Genomic DNA, 18273 nt, shown 5'->3' with positions numbered 1-18273 from the left:
ACGCAGTATCGCCATGTTGTCTCTGGCCGTGTGCGGCGTAGCGTCATCTTGCTGAAGGAAGGATGTTCTCTCATTATTGGCAGAACCAAATCGTGCAGCAAGCGCCGATAACAGACAACGTGCGCAGACATTTTTCAAAAAAATATGGTCCTTTTACGAGGGCGGGTCAATAAGTCCGTGACTTTTTGTATTTCTGACCTCTTTACTGAAAAAGAAATGGGTATTCCACTACTTGTCAGTATCCAATTCCAATCCGTCACTTTGGTTTTGTAAATTGGCTGTGGATGTTTTAATAGTGGGTTCTCTCCTTTAGTTGACCAATAATGGTAATTTTGATTTTAAATGAAAATGGGCTTCATCACTCCAAAAGATAATGTTTACCCTAACGAACGCGGTGAAGTCTAAGATCGTTCCTCAATATTTCGTGCACAATAATTTTCCAAAGCCCCAAGGCAACTGTTCTCGTTCTGTGAACGTTGCAACGAGTTCAATATTTTTATTTGTTCTCGATGTATGCCCGGCTGCTCCCCGGCTGTGAGCTACTTGCCACCTAACTTGTTGCCCGAACATCGATGTTGCACTCTGACATCGTGTCTAAATAACCCGCAGGAGTAACGCAGCTAACGAAGTCCCTCCTGGCATATACGAAACTTTGAATTTAAAGCCTAATTTTGCCACTGTACACCTGTATAATTGTTTCTATGACCAAACTTTGTGAGTTTTGATTCACTGTAAAAAAAAACACTGAGACGTCCTGGTCTGTAACTTTCCGAACTTTCCACAAAAGTGCTCTGCAGATGACGAACTTTCAGTATTGATGAAATTTTATCATACGATATGGTGTATTATTCTCTCTCGCGTCATATTAGAGGTTGACGTGCTTTTAGTGGGAGTTGAACAGTTATTACATTAGTTCACAGCCAAAAAAACAACCTGGAAACCAGCTGGTCTAGACTATGTGAATTCGGTCGTTGGTCTCGAAAATTCACATACTATTTTTTCTGTTATGTAGATTTTCGGACTCAGCAACCAATTTTTTCTAGGAATTTGGATGGTCCATCTCTTGAGCAAAACAATTTGAATTACTTTTAAAAAAGTTTTATAGGAATTTTCTGCAAAATAGAGTTTTTTAGAGCTTAGTAGTAAGACCAGTTTAACTTTGAGATTAGATTCGCAAAATTCGAAATGCCAAATCCATTATTGCGGATGATAATTGAGATGCTATATGGGTAAAGCGCGGCCGCAGGGCCGAATGGGTTGGTGCGTGACTACCATTCGGAAGCGCACAAGTTTGAAACCTCGGCCATGATAGGAACACTTTTTTCTAATCGTGGTCGCTCCTCGACAGACAATGGTAAACTTCCGTATTTCTGCCATGAAAAAAAGGAGGTAAAGGTATTCCCTTAGTGCCCCCGAGACAATGGCCCAAAATCAATCCAATACGACAGAGTAGTGCACACTAAGTACGAGGGTATCTATCTATCTATCTTGTTTCGAAAACTTTCCACACACCTAGACAGCTTACGCCACATTCTGATTTAAAATGAAGAACTATTTGGTACTTGCCGTATTTTGTAGACAGGACATTCATAAACATTTTTCGTATCTTGCTTGTCCAGCAATACTGCCTTGATGAAAATTACTGGCATGGCTGGGAAAAGCTCTTTCAGGAAAGCATCAGCAATGGTACCCAATTTCATGTCCCAGCGTGCACCCTCCATAAACAAGCCGTTCACATAGGCGCCTTCCTTGGGAGGGGCGCTGAATACAAATAAAGAAATATTTCAATAGCACCAGAATGTATCACAATTTATATCTTACTTGACTTCCTCTTTGGTTTTTTTTGTCACATCGCAATTGAGACACATACGATCCAATGCCCAGGAGTTTTTGCGTGCTGTCTGCTGCATAATGGCGGTAAGCAAGCTTTGTGGATTGAAGAAACCACCGAGCCAAATAGACGATGGCATTCGGAAGTCAGCAACCCAGCCTTCCAGCTCATGCAAACGCAACTGTAAATCGGCAAACCACGATTGCAAACCCAGCAAGCTGGGATATGCAAGCTTTGTCCACGACTCGGGCACTTGGTCCATAAATAATGATTGCATGAGCGCTTCCATTATTGAGGAAATAGTTAGCTCACCCTTCAAACCCAGCTCCAGTTCATGTAGTGAGCGTTTCAATTCATTCATTAGTATGTTCATGCGCTCACATTCTTGGAAGGCGACTATGATGTAGGGATTGCGGTCTTCGACACGCGCCATCAATTCGGGAATATTAAAAGGAGAAGGTATTTTATCGAGCAAGTCCTCAATCATGCTTTTGACCACATCTTCCTGGGATTGACCCTCGCCAGCACCAGAATCAGCACCAGCAACGCGCGGTTGCAGCTCGAAAACAATGCGAAATAGCCGCTCTGAAACTGTTGTAAGGAAACCAATTTCCGAATTTAGATGCAGCCCATAGAGCGTTGGACTCTCTGTTGGCAAATTTTCATCAATGTAGTCATGATAGCCCTGGTATTTAAGTATACCTGGCGCTGGAAAGCCAGGACAGAACTCAAGATCGCCGTCGATCAGCTCAGGCTCCATGAACTCTTGCAAGTAGGTACGACACAGGCGACGATCCCAATCGTCAGTTATATGTCCGCCATACATGATTTCGCCAAACAGATAGCGCAGATCCTCCCAGGGTACACGTGTGTTGGCTTCAAGGTAGTTGTAAAGCACATATACCGATATAGTTAAGTCGCCCACATTGAAAGGATATACACGATTCCAGCCTTGTGGGCCGAACTTTCGCCTTTCAGCTACCACCGCATGGAAATAGCAGAGAGCGAATAGCACTCCCTTGAACTCGGTCTCTTTTGAGCACATTTCAAGTGTTTCCTCATTGAAGTTATCCAGCGCCTTGTGTATGTTGGCTTGCATACCGGTTGGTGGTTCGTTTGTTATTTTAATAGCCGATTCGAGAATACCTTGCGGTAGTATGTGGTAAGCGGGATCTCCTGCTGGTTCAGCACTCAAAAATAAACGATAATTCGCGTTCACGTCGATAAGAGATGCTTCCATTTTCTTTTCCAACGTCGGCAGCCAACGTGCTACCAAATGTATGTTCTGCAGTATAACCCAGTGACCCTCCCGTGATGCTGTATCTATAGCATTTTCGGCCACTATTTCTTGTCCTTGACCCAGCGAAACACTGTGGAAGTTCTCATTATCGCCGTGGTAGCCCATAACTTTTCCTAACTTCTCGACATCCTTAAGCGGATCAACGCCTGGCGAGAGCACAAAGAAAACATGGGTCTCGGGGCTGGCCTCTTCGAAAGTTTTGGAAAATTCCATTGACCTTGCATCTGTGTACTTGGAGCCAAGCTTCTCTTCAATGAATACTTGCATGGCGTACGACATGCGATCTGGTCGAATGCAACGCATGATGCACAAGCGTTGGATTGCGGACTTCGTCTTCCATTCACCAGGAAACTTCTCACGCTCCGGACATTCTGAGTCAACGAACTTCTTCCAGCGCTTGTGGGAACCTTCAATATCTTTGTCAAGATTTCTGAACGCTGGCAAATTGCTAAGTGCACGTATACCACCCCAACCAACATTGGTGAGGAAGGACAACTGCGAGGTCTGATTCGGCATATAGGGGAAGCGTAACAAAAAGTCTAATTCAGAATGCTCAACCTCGCCAGCACTGATAAGTATCTGCAAACACATTTGCGTAAGAAAAATCAGTTTATCGGCTTCGAAAAGACCGCGCGACGTGTACAGGAAGCTACAATACGTAATGGAATCGATAAGATTCTCCACGCGGTCTTTTAGCTTCTCTGCCTCGACGGCTCGTTGCATAGCATTCGAGAAGACAACTGTAAATGCTTTCAACGAAAATTGATAGATCGGATTGATTTTGAAAAGATCGTTCAGTATAAAGTAAATGATCGACGCACGTTCCGAGGCGGGACGATAAGCTTCACGTGCTGTATCTATTTGCACGGCAGTAATTTTCGCCTCGGCCACTTTAATTTCAATTTCGTCTGCGGTCTTTTTAGTTTTTTCCAAATTCATAACGAGCGTTACATCCTCTAGTACATTTTCGCCAGCCGAAGATAAGCGTTGCAATAAATCGTCTTCTAGGAATTTCAGCGTAATTTTGAAATGGTTCTGTTGCTGCGTCAAGCGTGTGCGCATAACCTCTAGATCCGGGCGCTCGACTTTCACAACTTCTGCCAGTAGCTGATCCTCGAGGCCATCACGTGTTACAGTAAAATTAATTAGTGTAGTTTGTGCTTGCATTTCGGGCTTGTAATGTGGATTGGCCAATTTTGTATGTAAGATTAGACGGAATTTAGGATTAAAGTCGATTTCTCGATCACCCATTTTGAGGCAGGTGCCCTTCTTAATTAACATACGGCCGAGTAGCGGATTAAGTACGGCATCCACATTCTCGCTAATATTCTCGAGCAGTAAAACATTGCCGTTGCTGACAGCTTTTTCCACCATGTCCAGATAGCCTTTCATTGTCAAACGGACAACCATTAAATTGTTCTGATATTTTTGTTTTACCCACTTGATGCCTTGTCTGTAAGGATACAAAACGTGCATGAATGTTAGCTTGAAAATATTATATAATTTTATTATCAAAATTTCCGAAACAGGTCCAAAAAGAATATGGTAATCAATAGTGTAACTGTTGCAGATTTGGAGCAGAAACATGGAAAGATACGTTTATATAACTTATTTTGACACATCAACAGGAGCCTTTTTCTAATTTCATCACTCTGAGATCTTAATACCACCTGATATAGAAATTCTTGGATTAGGAATGTTGTCTAAATGTCGTATTTCAATTATGCCTTTCTCAGAATCAAAGCGATCATTATTGGTTTGGGATTTTAGAGCCGAATCAGGTCTTAAACAAGATTTATGCGATAAAAATGTTTACAATTATTGAATCTGAGTTTGGCAGAACGTTTTTCTAGCAAACTCAATCGGTTTAGATCGAGATCAACTGAAAAGCCATTTTATTACGTGAAACCGGAAATCGTTGTGGCATTCCATAAATTCAATTGAAGTATTTTTCGACCGTGAGCCTTATGGTTACCAAATGAGCGTTTCTAAGTCATGAAGCAGTTACCAAAATAGTTGAATGTAAAGGCCGTGAAAGACATGAACTAACTTTGATATTCTTTTATTGACTACCAAATCCGCCCAGGTGCTCAAGCAAGCCTATATGGGGTAAATTTCGTCAAGTGAAACTGAGTAAAAACTTCATGCCAGCCAAGAAGCACCGAGAGATTGGTAACTCCTAAACCACTAAGGCTAAAAGTCCATTGTATTTAAAGCTCGGGAAATGAAAGGGGCAGACAGATAGTCAAGGAAGAAAGGAGAGAAGTAACAGAGGAAAAGAGATAGCATAGAATAGAGACAGAGACAGAGATAGTTAGTCTTATGGGAATTTTCCAGATTCTTTGGAAAATTTCCTCCTGTTGGAGAGAACGAGTATTACTCAACTCACGACAAAGCCCAAAATTCGCAGCCTTGCTCTAGCAAAAGCAAAACACTCACAGAGAAAATGCTTTGTGCTATCCACTTTCTCTAAGCAAGACAGGCAAATCGGAACTTTAAAAATTCCAATGGTAGTTATACGCTGACGCCATGGGTTATGTCCTGTAATAATACCGACCATCAACCGAACGTGCTTTCCTCCAAGTTTTAGAAGAAAGTACGACAGTTTTCTGTTTGGGCTTGTCACAAAACACTTTGCAGTTCTGCACCTTTATGTATCTATAAATTGGCCCATAATTCAAAGAAAAAATACCTGAGAAAAGGGAAAATAAGAAAAAGATAAGAAAAAGAAAAATACTCAAAATTGTAAGCCTCTATATCGTGGCAACAATTCAATATTTCACTTGAAATTTCGATATGGTATTCCTGGTGCACTGAGTAGATAAAAAATACAAAATTAGATTCAAAAATTGAAAAGAAATTCCCGCGGGTAAGAGCGCATGCTCCCTCTGAATGCCAACAATTTAGCTCGAAAAATTATATAATTCATGAGTGCTCATAGGCTTAGGTTCAAATAATGCAAATTTGTCTCCTCTGTGTCTCTAAACGCATTACCAGTAGTAGGTTTCAGGGACGGTCGGCTGATATTGTGTACTAAGGCTCAAACTGTTTGACCAAATTATCCAACTTACAATTGTGGATCGATCATTAGTGGATAGCGATCGGAGTGCACTAAAATGGCAGCATTCTCCGAAGACATTCGATCACTTGGCAATCCTTGGTTGTTCCACTCAGCTATTTGTGCATCGTCGCAAATCATTTCGAAGGGATCGCTGTCTTCAGTGGCGGGTATTTTTGGCTAAAATTAAGTTAACATAAGTTTTTTTCAGTATATTCAGGGTTCCAAATGCTTACATTACTAGCTTTAAAAGTTGGCAGCCACATTTTTTGCTGCAGTTCATTACGATAGGGACGTGTGAAACAGCCCACATACGAAATGAAGCATGAAATGAGCAGCATATCACCCGGCAATGTAATTTGCCCTTCTTTGAGGCTATAAAGATATTAATAGCTTTTAATATTTTGCTATACAAATAAGAAAAAAATCACATCTACCTCATTACTGACTCCGACCAACGTATTTTTTCTGAGGCTAAACCACCAATCAAACGATTAGCCAAATCGATGGTAAAGGCGGTCTTGTCGGCCTCATCCTGACACTTTTGCTTCTTAGCCAACGCTTCATCATATTCCATCTGCAAGGCGTTCAATTGTTGCTCCAGTTCATTAAGACGATCGTTCAGCGCTTGTAGCTTGTCTCGTGCATCTTTTAGCTCTTGCTCAGCTTCGCTGAGTGCGCGCTCTTTTGGTTCTACTATCAGGTAGACATCGTAGAAACGGTTTATATTTATGACCCATGAACAAAGTCCAGCAGCAGCTGCTGATTTTGATAGAATTTTTTCTGGATTAAATTCGGGATCATTAATATATGGCTGCAGTGCCTTGATAATATCTGGATGTATATGCTTCTTATCGTAGTTTACCAGATCACCAAGAAATTTATCGACGTTGCCCATGAGCTGACGGCAAGCCTTCCAGCTGCGATCCTTTGGTATTTTACCTTTGGAAGCGAATAATACCAATACAGCGGCACAGACGCTGACCACAGCTTCCGGCGGCGAACCAAAAGATTTCAATTCGGTGAGATTATTTTTGTTTAGTGTATTAAGTGCCTCTTGGGCGGCTATAAGCGCTGGCTGTGCCTTACGGAAGTCCTCTTCGCACAACTTAGCCTTCGCCGTTACATCTTCCTCTATTTGGCGCACATTTTTCTCCTCTTTGGTAGCAAAAGCTCGTTCTTTTGATACTTTTTCGTTTTCGGCGCCTACAACTTTGATCAGATGATCGGCTTCTTCGTTCTTCGCTTTCAGTTCGACCTCTTGTACTTTAAGTACGTCCTGTAGGGCATCGACTTCTTTCGTGCAACTGGCCAGCTTGATTAGACCATTCTCCAAGCGCACACGTCGATCTTGGTTGGCTTTCACCTTCTCCTGCAGTAATTTGGCATACAGATTAATTAGTTCCAGGAAAGATTTGGGTGTGGTATAGTTGTAACGTTTATCGTTGGCCAAATAAACTGCGGATATGTCGTTGACGGTTTTGTGCACATAAGCCATAAATTTTGATACCGGATCGGCCAAACTTTTCGGTAACACGTCGATTTCGTTTAGAAAACGTGCCGATACCGATTCGAGTGCCTCTTGCGGCCATTCGTGGAACCAATCGATGGTTGTGCAACTAACAAGTGCCGGAAACTTGCGAGCACGTACACGTAGCGTAGCGCCGACTGGCGAAAAGCAGAGCACCACCTTAAGCAAGCTACGCACCTTGTCAATGAAATATTTCCAGCAGTTTTCGCGTGTATCCATAATTCCCAGTTGCTTCACTTCGTTGCGCATGACACCGATAATATTTTCAACCTCATCATCTGGGAACAGTTCATGTATGTCACCCGAAGCGAGCAAATCATTGACCAGCACCAAAAATTGTTCCCTAGCAACTTCCGAGTCGGTCATGAGAAAACAACAGGGTGTCGACTTTACGCCCGCTTTCATGTATAGCGTAGACAAGTTTGCCTTTAAGTCATTGTTGCTGTAGTCTTTAGTTAGTTGTATTTGGAATACGTCCAACGAGGAGATGAAACAAGCCAGGCGTGTCAACGATTGTTTGCCAGAGCCGCCAACACCAATGAGGAGCGCGTAGCCACGCGAAGATTCCAGTATACGACTGATGCGGCAAACGTGCGCCATGGCGTCTTCGAAAAGCACTAAATTTAGCGCGCCGACAAAGTCATTGTAACGCTCTTGTGCCTCCGTTAATAGCCGATTGAGACGTTCCCAGTCGGGTATAGGCATATACTTAATATCGGAAAGTCCCTTGGCAAAGTGACAGTAAATGTGTGGCTTCGCAAAGACGATATCCTCCGTGAAGGTCTCAATGCCCTTCCGCACCATTTCGCCCATTAATTTTTGAAAGTTGACTATGTCTATTTGATCGACTAGCTTGTCACCATAGACTCGATTACATTCGTGTACCCAGAGCCGCAGCAGCTGGTTTGGATTGGGACATGTTTCGAAATTCGAATATAGCACACCCTGATCGAGCGAGGCAGGTGGGGTTAGGTTAAGTAGAATCAGTTGAGACATTTTGCCAAACTTACCGTAAAAATGTTAGCTATGTCACGCAGGTTAAAATTATAATGGAACTTGATGGCGGTAGGCAAGAATGTTGAGGCGACCTTTTGGTGTAATGAAATGGCTGTTTGCACTAAAGGTTCACCCAAATTTATTACGGCTTTATCGAACTTTAGATGTGGTGTGGCCAAATGTTGTGAGAGAATCGAGTGTAGGATGTGGAAGAGCGCATCGGCCGCTGGTGCACTGCAATGAAAGAAACCTTAATAAAATGTACACCGTTGATTGAATAACATTACAAAATGGCACCTACTTGACGGCAAATGAACAGAAGTGTCGTTGTAAGCGTGGATTTATAGTGAACGAGCCGGCCGATGGATTCATACAGGACACAAACTGGCAATTGTGTATATCGCGTAGTGTCATCTTGATACGATCATACCAATGGCGATAGTCCATAAATTGACGTATGAGTGTGTGTGGCTGCACGGTGCCATAATTGTCCACTTCCGGCATGTTCATATCATCCACAAAGTAAAGCATGTTCTTGTTTCCCTGCGGGCCATAATTACGTCCAGCTTTCTTCTCCAAAGGTTTCTCCAGCACACGCTGCAACATCTCCGATGTGGTATAAAAGTTGAATGGCACATTTTGCACGGCATACTTTTCGGTGGGGAGCGAATTCAGTTTTGAACCCATTATTATCGTTTTTCCAGAGCCAGCTGCGCCGATAAGCATTACAGGATGATTATCGGCCACCAGCACGTCCATGAAATAACGCAAACGTGTCGTCTCGGAGGTGTGCACCAAATTGGCTTGCAGCGGTACATCCGGATCAAGCTCAAATGAGGGCACCAGTTTAGTCCAAGGCAAGAAATTCTTGGTTTCGTGGTCCACATAATAGGCAAATACATTATTGCCTGGTGGAAATTTAACCGCCTTGAACTCATTAATGAACCACTTATGAAATTCGTTACGCCAGTCAATGATTTGATCTTGAAAGAGCGTGGAGCCGAAACCCCAAATTATGCAGAAGACAAAGTATATCTCATACCAGTCTTTCGGACAGTCGTTGGGCACATTTTGCTGCGTTAACATGCAATTCAACAGGAAGCAGGTCATTTGTAGCATGGCAATGTCCGAGATGGGAGTAATGCGCTTTAAACGCTTGTGGAAAACATCCAACATGGGTGGTACATATTTGTCGAAAAGTACATTGAGTGTGGCCACCTCAGTTTGGTTGGGGCGTGAACTAAGCCACGACTGTATGAATGGACTCCAGCCCAAATCTTGCGGATTAATATAAAGTATACCGGCGCGCGATACGGTGGCTGGTGTTGCAGTTTTTAGATTGGCGATTTCGAAAAGCAGTCGCATCTCTTTGGTCAACGCAATGCGTTCGTTGCTGGCCAATGTCAATACTTTATTATCATCCATGACAGTATTCAGACTTTCAATCCACATCGGATCAATATCGCCATCCAATACTATCCATTTTGGACCGGTACCACCCAAATTTGCCTGATCGCGCATAATAATAGAGAATAGGCCATCTTTCCATTCACGCGTAGCCGGATTGACAATGCCGAAAAGCTCATCGTTGGTAACGGCCTTGGGATTGAGATCATTGTAGTGTGGTTTGCGTTTCTGATTTTGATATGTTTTGTTCAATGTTTTCCAAACTTCAGATTTGCCAGTGCCAGCAAAGCCAATTATGAATACCGAGTGTCTGACAGCAAATAGCTCCTCGAGTTGTACTACTTTCAAAATGAAACCGTCTTCGGGCTGCAGCTTAAGGTCAACTGCTGATTTCTTAATGATAGCTTCAAAGTCCAATGATCGCTTTCGTGGTACGTCCAGATTGGGGAACAAGTCGCCAATGAGGCCCATGAAAACAGCCACATCGTCGGTGACGATTTTTGGTATATTGAAATCACGTAAGGCACGCATGAGTACTTGATCTTCGGGACGATAGCGGTCATCACGCTGAAAGTGAAACGCGATAAATAATTAGTAGGGTGAGGATTTCAGGCAGAACTACTGTTCTCTTCACTCCATATCACCGTGTTTACACTAGTATCGCTGTTTGTGCTGGTGGCTTTTAAGTGTTTTATAGTACTAAGTAAGGACATACATAAAACGCGCCGTGTTTGTTGCTCTCCCGATGCACGAAATGAAATGAATACTCATACAAATTATTATTTTTGTTTTGAACTATTCGCTTTTTAGGGATCTTATATTTATTTACTAAATCCCTTGTAATAATAAGAAGATCGGATAACATGACCTACATTGAAATCAAGTAGAATATTACATAAAAAAACCATATTTCACTTTCATCAGTGGTCGCAGGGCGGTTAGGGAATTTATCACGAAAGACGTTAGGTACCATAGATAAATCATTAGGGCTATTTGAGCATATTTGGGTATTTATCTTCTTTGCTGGGTTTCTTATAAAATAATAAATTTACTAGAGACTATTAGGTACTTAAGGCTTTGGCACAAAATAATTTTTTGGACTATATCTGGTGCTATAAGTTGGTGCGTTTTAGAAATTTGGCTTTAGGGGAATAAAGTTTGCGGAGGGATTTGATAAAACCTCGCTAGGTTTAGATTACCAAAGGTTTTTCTTTCTACGGAAGGAGTATATTCAAATGGTTTGGAGGATGTGGAGCGAGATTTAGAAAGGTTTGGTTTTTCCGGAAGGAGTATTTTCGAAAGGTTTGGAGGATGTGGAGGTAGGTGATTGTTGTATGTTCCAGTTGGAGTCGCTCAGGAGTCTAGTCTTGTTATAGATAGCAGGTTGTAGATAAGGAGTTTGTCTATCCAGGATCCAGCATTAACACCAACAAAAACGTCATTCGAGAGATCCGGCGAAGAATAAATTTTGCCAAACGATGCTACTTTGGGCTCGGTAAGCAATGGAAAAGCAAATCCCTCTCTTGTCTTACTGAATGGCGCCGAGTTCTGGACATTGACGAACACCGATGGACGGTTACTAGGAGCATTCGAAAGAAAAATTCTACACCGGATCAATGGTCTAATTTGCGTGAATGGTGCATACCGAATAAGGTGAAACTACGCGCTATACGCCGATATCCAATAGGTTAGGTCACGTTGAGCGAGTAGACAACAACGCTCTACCAAAGGAGCTCTTTTCGAATTATACTGGTGGAACTCGCAAAAACGGACGTCCTTATCTACGACGACGAATTGATAGTGTTTCTAATGTTTCTCACTCGCGTCAATGCGTGCAGTGTAGAGGCGCTTGGCACAACAGTTTGGTAGCGGCCAAGAACGGCCATCGGATATAGTTGTTACCTAAGTACGTAACTAAGTCTGGTTGTTTTCTTGTTCCTTATCATTACGAAATCTTTTCTTTGGTTTCTTTGATGGTTAATTTGCTTGTAGGTCATTGAAGCCGAATGGGCTGGTGTCTGAGTACTATACGAAAGTGCCCAGATCGGAGAACTCGGGTAAGAAAAATCAATTTATAGGGAAAGTTTCTTCTAATAACGGTCGGCCCAAGGCAGACAACGGCAAACTTCCGAGTGTATTTCTGCCATGCAAAAGCTCAATCTGCTTTTCGGAGGCGGCATAAAAATCTAGGTCTCTCCATTTCTGGGAAAAACAACAAGATGTAGAGCACAAATTGGAAGAGAAGCTCGGCCAGACACTCTACAAAAATTGAAAATTATGTCTTAAAAGCTTGTGTAGATTTTTATTGAACCGCTTATCGGTTGAGGTAATGTTTACAAGCTTTCGACAAATTCGCTCTGACTTAAGGGGTTAGGGGTAGTCAGAATTTTCAAAAAATCGAGTTTTTTTTTTTGCATTTTCTTAAAGTATAATGTTTTAAAAATATTGTGTAAAAATTTGAAGTGAATCCGACAAATACTTTTCAAGTTATTCAACAATTAACAAAGGGCGCTCGGCCGCTCCGGAGCCGATAGCAAAACTTTAAATGCGCTTTTCTCAAAACTATGTTTTTCAAACTGGTGAACACTGTAACTTAAAAACCGCTACGTAGATTTCAATAAAATTTATACAGCTTTTGAAAAACTTAAAAAACTTGTGCCTGATCGAAGGATTTTTTTTTTCAAAAATTTCGATTTTTTTTTAACAATTAACTGTTGGTTTTTTCCCGAAAATCTGAAAAATATTTCCTGAGGCCGCCATTTTGTTCATTTTGAAAAAAAAAAAAAGCTTCGATCCGGCTCGAGATTATCTATCAATAAAAATAATTTTTCTCATCCGATTGGTTTTAGATGAATCTGCAAGGACTTGTGATGTTCACCGCAAGGGACTTCTGGAGAAACGGGCTTCACACAAACAGCGATAACTTTTGCAATTATTAATTTTTTTTTTTGAAATTTTGGTGAAGTCAAGTTAAAACATGATGTTTTTATGCTATGTTTTTATTTTTGTTAAATAAATTAATTAAGTAGCAAAAAAAAATTCGTGAAAATCATCATTTTTTCGGGCCTCTGACTACCCCTAACCCCTTAATAAATCCAGTACTTAACACACCTTGTTTCATTCACATTGCTTTTATTATTCTCAGGCCTACAAACAAATAAATTTTGAGAAAAATTTACGACAATCTCCACAATAATCTCCATTTCCAAATCACTTAATATGGAATCGTTACAGGATCTTTAGTTCGATTTCTCTCGAGATTCGCTGCCAATTTCGTTTAGGAAGGCTATTACGTAATGGAGCCGATATTATTGTAAGTGTGGTAGCACAGGATGACGAAGCAGATACGGACGTGGACTCACGCATTAAAAAAGCTCGCGCAGCCCTCTTCAAGCTCAAAAAAATCGGTGACTCCAATTTTATATTCCGAAAAAGGTAACTAAGGATATTCAACGCAAGAATCAAATCAGTTTTTCTGTATGGCTCAGAGACATGGAAAGTCGCTAACGCGATCTGCAAAAAATTGCAACAGCTTTGTTGGCTCCAAATGGATGCAAACGCTACCGATCAAAAGGTATTTGATGGGGTACCAGCTGGTGATAACAGAGGAAGAGGAAGGCCTCCTCTGCGTTCGAAAGATTAGGTGGAGAAGGACTTGGCTTCACTCGGTGTGCCCAACTGACGAGAAAGAAACGACTGGCGCGCTTAGTTAAACTCGGCCAAACTCGCGTAAGCGGTTATCGCGCCGATCAAGAAGAGGAAGAAGTTTCAGAGAAACCTTTCTAAAATAGGCAATAAGTATTAGTTGTTCACTTGACAAAATAATTAAAAAAAACATGAATAAAAATAAGAAAAACAGTCAAATAAGCAAGTGGTTCCTCTTTCCGCAATTAAGAACTTTTACTCCTATTGAAAAAGATTTTTTCTTTGATTCACCTCTCACTACATAGGCAGGGACACTATTTCTCCAACTATTGCTCAGTCATAAAATGTGCCGTAAAATTTGCCAACATGCCCAGTTAGTGTTTGTGTTGGTTTCCCACAATCAAGAGTTGCTTACTATTACTCGCACCTCCCCAGAAATTCATTGCCTTATTTTCTTCAGCGCCCATATATTATGGGAAACTAAATTAGCGCTCTCTCTCTTAATGACACTTAGTCTGAGTCGAATGTCGTCAGTGCAGCGATGGTCTAATTTAGCGCATGTGAATTTCCCATTACCGTGCACTCGAAACTTTTAATTAAAATGCTGCACTTCGACATGCATACATACAGATATTTGCGCTACGCAACATCAGCGCAGCGTGCATCTGAAACTTTGGCAACTGTTAATAACATTAGATGGCACTGAGAATTGTTGGACTCAATTGGCGGACTTGGCGATAAAGTGGCAACCGACATAAAGGTGCTGACGCTAACAATCAAGGACACACGAAAGTGTACTATAGATAACAATTCCAAACTCCATAAACTAAAACATGATATGACAACGGAAAATCGTCTTAAATGTACCAGAGCGGCAAATGACAGTTTCAAAATTTTGGTGCTACGAAAGCAATACAATTCGGTGCAATGCATGTGTGCTGCGTGTTGCAAAATGTGACAGAAAGTTCTAAAATTTAGTAGCCTAAATATCCTTTTGCGAGGCAATGTACAACGGATGCCCGTGCTTCATGCGCTGTGTGCCAAAGGCGATTAAGCTTCTGGATAAGTTTGACAAATTTGTGGCCCTAAGGATACGCTGTCATTTGTGCAGTTGTTAGTGTGCTAGTGGTAATTAAAATGAAATATCCACACTTACACGCAGTGAACCGGCAACAACCAACACCGACTTGATGGCACGCAAACCCCAGTCGTAGTGATCCTGCTTTGACAACAGTTCTTTGCATAGTGTATAGAGTGTAATGAATTTTTGCGCCAACGGACGTGCTTCTTGGAAGCCTTCCGCCACCATCATAATTTCGCTGATGAGCGCAAAGTCCGGCACCACCATGGCGCAGGGACGATAAAGCGCTTTCAAGTTTTCGGGCAATTCGGCGCGCCCTGCATAACCTGGATTCATAGTGATAAACATGCCGACTGTGGGACGTAGCGATATAATTTCGCCCAGAAAGTTAAACACAACCTTCTTAGCCTTGAATTGGAAAGGAAAAAACGAGTTAGTCTTACGCAGCCACGCAGAGTTTGCACCTATTAGGTACTCACCTTAATGGCGTCCTGTATGCACTTCACTTGTACAGCGACCACAGAGAGCACTTCCACAGAAATACGATTGAATTCATCGAAACAGCCCCAAGCGCCCGTTTGTGCCAAACCCTTATGTATATTGCCGCAAGATTTGTAATCCATTTGTTCGGAGCAATTGAATACGTACACCATCATGCCTAGCGCACGTCCAAGATCTTTGGTGGTTTCCGTCTTGCCCGTTCCAGCCGGTCCCGCAGGTGCGCCTCCCATCACCAAATGCAGCGACTGCGTTAGAGTTATGTAGCAGCGATCGGTCAACGGCGTGATCACCAAGCGTGGCGTATTGCCCAGATATTCATAGTCGTATTTAAATTGTGCATCGCAGATATTCGCAAAGCAGTCGTCGTACTTCAAGTCCCAACGATGACGTAGCTGGCTCTGCCATTGAAAGGCTGTTGCCAACTCGACTTTAGCCGCAATAATTTTCGCCACAACATCACGACTGTGAACGTCTATGGTGCAGACGGTCATGATTTTTTGACGATCAGATGGCGTTAGATCGGTCAACAAAATATTAATTAAATTGTTAAGTTGTGCCACCTGCTTCTTATTGTAGTCCTTGATAGCGTTCTCGTAGCGCTGCTGTACTTTCGTGAAGGCGTCATTTGTTTCGGTTGTCCACCAGATTTGTGTGGTCACCAGAGCCGGTTGAGCGGGCCATTCGAAAATCCATATATGTCGCGGCTTGTCTTCGTAAGCGATAACTGCGCGCCGAAAGTGATCACGCAGTGTTTCACGCATTTTGTCCGTAACACGATTAAGCCAACCTTCGACTTTGCCGCTGCAGTCGCAGTTCTCTAAGAAAGGCACAAGCTCTTCATGTTCCTTAGCAATCATACCAGTGGCCAACTTTGTGCCTGCGATTAGATTTAAAAGACCCATGGAGTCGTAGAGTTTGGTTAAATGGCGACAAACCATTTTGGGATTATTGCCGTTGGATAGAATGTCCAGTAAGTCGGCGGACGAAACAAAGTAGAAGCGTGGATATGCAAGTCGCTTCGTCTCCAGATAGTCGTTAAGCGCTTTTTCGCATAACGTGAGTTGTTTGAGCAGTGATTCGAGTGTCTCGTAGAGTTTACTGTTAGGTCTGTTAGTTGAGCGCACCACATTGCGATCGAGATTCATTTGATTTAACAATGCCTTGAATTCACGGTCAATGTAATCGAACCGTTTGGAGTCTTCTGGCAGTTGCGATCTAATATCTTCCGAACCGATGAAAATACTTTCGAGATATTGCCATTTGCGTTGCACCTCGAACCATGAACCGATTATTTGATCAGCATTGGATAATTTATGTTGCCAAGCAGTGACTTCATGCTGAAAGTAGCCAACATATTTAGATGAAGCCATATTTTGCAATTGTACTTGGTTGTCCTCTAAAGTTTCGATCATCTCTTCTGAAGCTTTGAGTAGCTTGAGGCCAGTGCGTTCGTGTGCTTCATTCTGAAACTCCATGCTAGCCCACGTGTTAGTAAGATCTTTCAGCATCTTTTCCATGGCCTGTTCCTTGACAGATTTGTCCACAATACCTTTTACTTCCTCCTCATATTCGTGCAGGTTCAAATCAATCAGGTTTTTCAGCGTAGTTGAATCATCCATGCTGAACTTGACACCTGTCGTTGTCATCAACTCAACCCAGTGACGATCACGAATCGCTGGGTTTTGCAGTTCAGTTACAGCACGTAGCGAAGTCATTAAATTCTTTATTTGATTCTCAGTATATATATAGGGTTCCCATGAACGCATATCTTTGCCCAAACCACCCAACTCCTTGCCAAATTTCTTGCATTCTTGATCCATTGATTCAATGTCGATTTTCTTCCAAGGAGTCTTCTTCCATTCATCGATTGTGGTTTGAATCGTTATTGCAAAGTCCCACATTACCTTTTGTAGCTGTAGTTCATGTCGGCAGAGCTCAATTTTGCTTGGTTCTGGACCTTGCAGTTCGAAAAGCACAGCAGATTCCGTGAGCGATTTCAGACGTTCCTCCAAAGCGCTAATCTCCAAATCAGCTTCGTCGATCAACTCATACGGATTATCGCAAGGAACGTAAAAGAACTGATGGGAAAAATAAAAACGTGATGTCAATAAGTTATATGCCGTTAGAATGAGAAATTGGTGTGTACCCTTTTGCGCAGGAAGCGTTTACGGTATTGACTAGCCATAGTGTCACAAAGTATGATTCGTTTTTCAATCAGATCCACTTGGTAGGACTGTATGGGCGCAATTGTTTGTTTAACGACGGCAGCATTCTTTTTCACTTTCATCCATTTATCGGGTAATTCGTTTAACTAAAAAATATTAGAAAGGGGAAATTAGTTTTTATTGTGCCCGTGTATATCGATTAGTCTATAAACTGCTGTCGGGTGTAAGGAGCTGATGACAAGAGATCTTCATTTGCATTAGGGGCTGCTCCGTTATCCAGCGTGCTATTTAGGGCCCGAAAGTTGGGGACGATGCTGACTGTTTCTGCTTGAACTCAAGTTTATGATTGCCTAAAGAACTTTGGACATTTTACATATTGTTAGATTTTGTAAGCTGGTTGAAGGTTATGCAAAAGATTTTGAGTGTAGAAGTTTTGAAGGGGTGGAGTTTTTGTGAAGCTTTGTGCATTAGCTTCATCCGGAGTTTTTGTGCTGTAAGGTGAATAACTTCCTTCGTGGTCTAGTTGAGTATGTATTGTAGTTTAGTTCACGGAGAGAGTAATCTAACACAAGCAACTGCCTGGCATTTGATATATTGTGGGTGCATGAAAGTAGCAATAATTTGCGGAACAACCAAAAACACGTATTGTAGACCGTGACGTGAGACTATTAAAAAATAATAATAATTTCAGACCGAGCCCTGGCCTGACCGATCCTGGCGATGAGCCAGGAGCGGCGACAACCTGTAGAACATGCAGT

At 42.1% G+C, this 18273-nt stretch overlaps 1 protein-coding gene across 1 annotated transcript in view; it reads right to left on the bottom strand.

Moving 5' to 3' along the window:
• Positions 1-18273, bottom strand: part of LOC128855146 (dynein beta chain, ciliary) — a 50996-nt gene that overhangs the window by 13124 nt on the left and 19599 nt on the right. Inside the window, exons 15-24 of the mRNA XM_054089832.1 lie at positions 17497-17661; positions 15329-17428; positions 14925-15257; positions 9018-10690; positions 8731-8950; positions 6627-8665; positions 6426-6564; positions 6203-6369; positions 1822-4584; positions 1567-1761 (exon numbers count right to left, since the gene is read on the bottom strand). Coding sequence (XP_053945807.1) covers positions 1567-1761; positions 1822-4584; positions 6203-6369; positions 6426-6564; positions 6627-8665; positions 8731-8950; positions 9018-10690; positions 14925-15257; positions 15329-17428; positions 17497-17661 — 9794 coding nt within the window. The remainder of the gene's footprint in view (positions 1-1566; positions 1762-1821; positions 4585-6202; positions 6370-6425; positions 6565-6626; positions 8666-8730; positions 8951-9017; positions 10691-14924; positions 15258-15328; positions 17429-17496; positions 17662-18273) is intronic.

This window comes from Anastrepha ludens, chromosome 2 (genome assembly GCF_028408465.1).
Source record: "Anastrepha ludens isolate Willacy chromosome 2, idAnaLude1.1, whole genome shotgun sequence".
In the NCBI taxonomy this organism is placed as follows: Eukaryota; Metazoa; Arthropoda; class Insecta; order Diptera; family Tephritidae; genus Anastrepha; species Anastrepha ludens.
Note: the sequence above shows the minus strand (reverse complement) of the source record. Positions and strands in the feature narration are given on the sequence as shown.